This window comes from Nicrophorus vespilloides, unplaced genomic scaffold (genome assembly GCF_001412225.1).
Source record: "Nicrophorus vespilloides isolate i.1.1-1 unplaced genomic scaffold, Nicve_v1.0, whole genome shotgun sequence".
In the NCBI taxonomy this organism is placed as follows: Eukaryota; Metazoa; Arthropoda; class Insecta; order Coleoptera; family Silphidae; genus Nicrophorus; species Nicrophorus vespilloides.
In genome coordinates, this window is record NW_017095526.1 from 1 (window position 1) to 6,064 (window position 6,064).

Here is a 6,064-nt window from a genome sequence, read left to right on the forward strand (position 1 = left end):
TAATTAGTTACTTACAATTTTATACAATACATTAAGATAATTTTATTATAAATGAAATTTTTGAGAAGATTTTTATTGAATTTATATAATTTTGTTGTAATTTCTTCAATTTTACGTTTAATTTTGTTGTTTTTCTTTCTTAATAACAAAAATTGTATATTTAAATTGAATTTATTAAAATATTCATAATTTTTGTGAAATTATATACTTTTTCTAATAATCAGTTAAGTTTCTATTATTTATTATCAAAATTTCACTGATTTCTTCCATTTTATATTATTAATTTATGTTTTTATCTTATTTTTTATTGAGCAATTTCCAATTATTTTAGTTTAAAAAATATAACAATTTTGTATACAATTTCTTTATTAATTTTACTCTACAATTAATAAAGAGTTATGATCATGTTATATACATGAAATTGTAGAGAAGATTTTATTTTCATTTTATATAATTTTGTTGTAACTTTTTCAATTTTACATTTAATTTTCCTGTTTTTTTCTTTCTTAAAAACAAAAGTCATAAATTTAGATTGAATTCATTACAATATTGATAATGTTTGTGAAATTATATACTTTTTTTGATAATCAGTTAAGTTTCTATTATTTATTATCAAAATGGTACTGATTTTAATTGAATTTATATATTTTTGTTGTAATTTCTTCAATTTTACATTTAATTTTCTGTTTTTTCTTTCTTAATAACAAATATTCTAAATTAAGATTTGCTTCATTAAAATATTGATAATTTTTGTGAAATTGTAAAATTTTTATTAATAATTAGTTAAGTTTACATTATTTATTACCTAATTGGTGAAATAACAATTAGTTACTTACAACTATAAAGATTTTCCCTAAATTTATGTCCATTGTATTTTTTATATAGTTTACTTTATAATTTACATGAAATTCTTAATTTTAAGATTAATTAATTAATGTTGTTGTAATTGTAAATTTTCAGTTTCGATTTGGATCCTTCAGTGCGAGTGACGACAATCTCTGCAGTTCTGGGACAGCTGTTCATGTCCTTATCAATCTTCGGATGTCAACAGAACTTTGTTCAAAGATACTGCAGCATGGATTCGAAGAAGCAAGTGACGAAGTGAGTGCAATAACAAACATCTCCACCAAAAATTTGTTACTTTTTCATTCATTCTCTTGTATTTCTTTGCTGTTATTGCAGGACTTTAATGTTCAATATACCAGTAATAACTGTGCTGTTCAGTTTATCGTGGATCGTCGGGATGGTCGTGTACGCAATCTACGCGAATTGCGACCCCCTGAGCAGCGGATACATAAAAAAGTACGACGAGATTCTGCCCTTCTTCGTCGAGGATCGCTTCAACTATTTACCAGGCGTTATGGGTCTCTTCATGGCGAGCCTCTTCAACGGCGCACTGAGGTATAATTATAACAACGGTCGTAAAAGATGCGAAAGATACATTTAAAGGATAAAGTATAAATACTTTACGAGGTCCTTTTTTTTACGACATGTAAACATGTGTGCTGGTGCGGATGTTTTTATGGAATTCACATTTCCTTCTCTTTTTTTGTCAGCTTGAACGTGTCTAATTTGAATTCTTTGGCTACTGTGACTTTCGAGGATTTCTTGAGGCCGATTCCTGCTATGAAGGGAATGCAGGATAAGCATCAGCTGTACGCTATTAAGACTATTGGAGTCGTTTACGGATTCGTCATCATGGGAATCAGTTTTGGTGTTAGTCTGCTCTCTGGTGTTATCGAATCTTCGATTCTTGTAACTTCGGCCACGTCAGGTCCTTTGTTGGGAGTCTTCATCTTAGCCATGCTTATACCTGCTTGCAACTGGAAGGTAAGAAAAAGAAATTTTATTGTCCAAAAACTTTAGAAGAGAACATTAGCAATCAATCAATAAAATTTACATTTTTTCTTTCTATCCAACAAATTTATGGTAAAACGTTTAAAATGTGCTCAAAAAGAAACTTTTAAGTAGTTTATAATTAAAAACATGAATATTGAAAAGTACATAATAATTGCAATGAAATAAATTCAGAAAATTTTCTCATTTCTGGATTTTTTTTTTCTAATTTTAAAATTTAGTACATAGCATAAGTAAATAGCACAAATCTGGTAGTAGACTCATATATTTGCCTTTAATATGATTATTTAATGATTTAATTTGTTATTATAGAATAATTAAGTAGAACGTTAAGATGTGACAAAAACAAAAAACTTTTGCTAAAAATTAGTGCATGTTTTTAAATACAACAAATTTGGAAGTAGGTTTTTGGAAAGATCATATTTTTGCCTTTAATTTGGTTGTTCGTTTATCTAATTAACGTTTGCAATTATTGAGTAATTAAATTAAATGTGAAGACTTGACAAAAAAAACGAAACTTTTCATTTATTTTATAAATTTTGATAGTTTATAAACCAAACAGTAGACTTATTGGAAAGATCACACTTTTGATATTAATTTGTTTATTTGATGATCTAGTTAGGTTTTGTAATTGTAGAATAATTAAATAAAACGTGAAGACCTGACAAAAAAAAACAAAATTTTTCATTTATTTGCTAAATTTTGATACTTATAAACATTACTTTTGGTAAATATCATAAACCAAAAAATAGGCTTAATGGAAAGTTCGTATTTTTACCTTTAATCTGATTATTCAATGATCTAATTGCTGTTTGTAATAAATGAGTAATTAAATAAAATGTCAAGACGTAACAAAAAACAAAACTTTCCATATATTTGCTAAAATTTCTTAGTTTTAAAGATTACATTGATAAATTCAACAAAACTGTAACAGGCTTTTTGGAAAGATCACATATTAGCCTTTAACTTGATTATCTAATTGGCGTTTGTAATTATAGAGTAATTAAATAAAAGGTGAAGACGTGCCAAAAAGGAAACTTTTCATAATTTTGCTAGAATTTAAAAATTTAGTACATCATATTGGTAAATACCACAAATTTGGAAGTAGGCTTATTGGAAAGATCATATTTTTTCCATTAATTTGGTTGTTTGTTTATCTAATTAACGTTAGCAATTATTTAATAATTAAATTAAACGTGAAGATGTGACAAAAAATGGAATTTTTTTATTATTTTGCTAAAATTTAATAATTTAGTACATGATATTGGTACAACAAATTTGACTTATTAAAAAGATCGTACATTTTCCTTTAATTTGATTATTTAATAATCTACTTACTGTTTGTAATAAAAGAGTAATGAAATAAAACGTGAAGACGTGACAAAAAACGAAACTTTTCATTTATTTGCTAAAATTTGATAGTTTTGAATTCATAAATACCACAAATATGTAGTAGGTTTATTGGAAAGATCACATATTAGCTTTTAATTTGATTGTTCGATGATCTGATTGACGTTAGTAATTATATAGTAATTAAATAAAACAAGCGAAAAAAGAAAATTTTTCATTATTTTGCTAAAATTTTAAAATTTAGTAAATACAAATTTGACAGTAGGTTTATTAAAAAGATGTGATCATTTAAGGATCTAATTAACGTTTGTAATGAAAGAGTAATTAAATAATAAAAGTAAAGGGAAACTTTTCATTTATTTGCTAAAATTGGAAAGTCTAGTATACAATATTGGTAAAGATCACAAACTTGGCACTAGGCTTATTGGAAAAATTATACTTTTGACTTTAATTTGGTTATTCGTTATTCTAATTATCTTTTGCAATCATTGAATAATTGAATAAATGGTGAAGACTTTACAACTTTTTTTTTTACTAAAATTAGAATGTTTAGTACATAGTTTTGTTAAATATCACCAATGTGGCAGTATACTTATTAGAAAGTTCATACTTTTACCTTTAATTTGAATATTAGACTATCTAATTAACCTTTGCAATTACCATGTAATTAAATAAAAGACTTGATAAAAAAAAACAAAAAGTTTCATTAATTTTCAAAAATAAAAAATAAAATATAGGGTATTGGTAAAAAGCACAAATTTGGCAATAGACTTATTGGAAAGATCATACTTTTGTCTATAATTTTTAGAAGATTTAATTAGCATTTGTAATAAAAGAGTAATTAAAAAAGAGAAAATTTGACAAACAAATCTAAAAATCTTTATATCTCAATTATTAATTATTATTATTCAAATTTTCTTATATAAAAATAAGCGCAATAAAAGAGATTTTCTAATTTAATCATAAAATATTATATTTTATTTAAATAAAATAAGTTTTCACAAAAAAATCGCTATAACTTTGTAAATTCTTTCTTAATATAAATAAAATTATACAATATTAAATTTTAAGAGTTTGATGCATATTTTTTGTTGATTTTTTGGGTAATAATTAGTGAATAATGAAAGAAAGTTGTATATAATTTCATAAATTTTAAAAAGAAAATAAACTTTATAGTTTAAATAAAAAGTACAACTGTGCAAACTTTCAAAAAGTGTTCATCTAATAGCTGAAAACTTGAAATTGTAAGTCCGGTTGCATCGTCGTCGTTCGAGCTGCAAACTGTACCACTTACCACTTCTTCGTCTTTCTTTACTTATTTCTTTAACATTATCCGTGTGTGTATATGTGTTTGGCAGGGTGCAGCGACTGGGGTGATTGCCGGCCACTTGTTTACCCTCTGGATCACCTTCGGTGGCCTCACGGTCGAGAAACCCCCTGCAAAGTTGCTCACTTTGAGCACGGATGGATGCAGCAACAGCTCATTTAATCCGCACATCCTCAAGCACGTCCAACCGTGGCCAGTCACCAATTCCTTCGAATTCATCAACCACACCAACCAGCATAACGCATACAACACCTATCAACTTCTAAACGCAACCAAATTTGAAGACAGGTAAAGTATAATTCTTTTTGTTCCACTAACTAAACTAATTAGAAAACAGTGAATGAAACTTAATTAGCAACAATCAAAGAAGTTGTCGAAGATTCGAAACCAGACGTGTATAAAATTGAGAGAAAAAGGTACACAAAGCACAACGAAACTTTAAGAGTAGAAACAGAGATTAAAATCAAATTAAAGATGTTGGGGGTAGAAACGTTCTAATCCAGATTTATATCAACTCCGATCCAGATTCAATTAAAAATCGCACGGAAAATTTCGAAGCTGGAAAAGCGGATGAATTATAAATCTGTAACTAAACGAGAAACGGTTTGCTTTCATTTTATTTCTTTTGTCGGAGGGAAGAAGTATTATTTCCTCCCAGAACGCTTGTTATTTTCCCTTCCCTCTCGTTTCATTAACTCAACTCTTGCAATATTAATTTCGATTTGGAAATTTGGAGTTTACGTTCATTTATTTGATTTTTCATATTTTCATTTACGTATTTTAAATACAAAATTGACGTATTGAAAAATGACAAATTCAATTTTTGTATTATTTTTGGTATTTTACACAGAAAAATTGGTTATGTAAAATTGACAAATTTAAAATGACATCTGTCAGATTAATTTAACATATCAAATTTGACATATTTTCTTAAAACCATTCTATTTGATAGTGAATTAATTACAATTATCAATTTATTTGGATGATTACTCAGTTAATGTTGAGGATTAAGGTAACGTCAATGCGGAAATGACATATGGATTTGACAATTGACATTTTGAAAAGTGACATCTGTCAAATCATTTGATTTATAACATTTTTAGAAATAATTATTATAACAACAAAGCAAGTTTCTAATTGGTTTAAGCAGAAATTTAGGAATATTTAGTAAACTATAAATATTTTCATAAGTTTATTCGAATCGCTGATAAATGGCACATTTGATTTTGTTAATCTGTCAAATTTGACATATTTTGCTAAAATCATAAAATTTGACAGTAAATTATGTAAAATTATCAATTTGTTTAGATGATTACTCAGTTAATGTTGAGGATTAAGGTAAGGTGAATGCGGAAATGACACATGGATTTGACAATTGACATATTGAAAAGTGACATCTGTCAAATCATTTAATTTATAACATTTTTAGTAATAATTATTATAACAATAAAACAAGTTTCTAATTGGTTTAAGCAATAATTTAAGTGTATTTAGTAAAATATAAATATTCTCATCAGTCTATTCGAAACG

At 26.4% G+C, this 6,064-nt stretch overlaps 1 protein-coding gene across 1 annotated transcript; it reads left to right on the forward strand.

Moving 5' to 3' along the window:
• The first annotated feature begins 959 nt into the window (after positions 1-959).
• LOC108568426 (sodium-coupled monocarboxylate transporter 2-like) lies at positions 960-4,841 on the forward strand. Its single transcript, XM_017929542.1, has 4 exons — positions 960-1,101; positions 1,183-1,401; positions 1,557-1,830; positions 4,566-4,841. Exons 1-4 carry the CDS (start codon positions 1,022-1,024, stop codon positions 4,824-4,826), a joined length of 834 nt encoding a protein of 277 aa, XP_017785031.1. The 5' UTR covers positions 960-1,021; the 3' UTR covers positions 4,827-4,841.
• Positions 4,842-6,064: the final 1,223 nt, after the last annotated feature.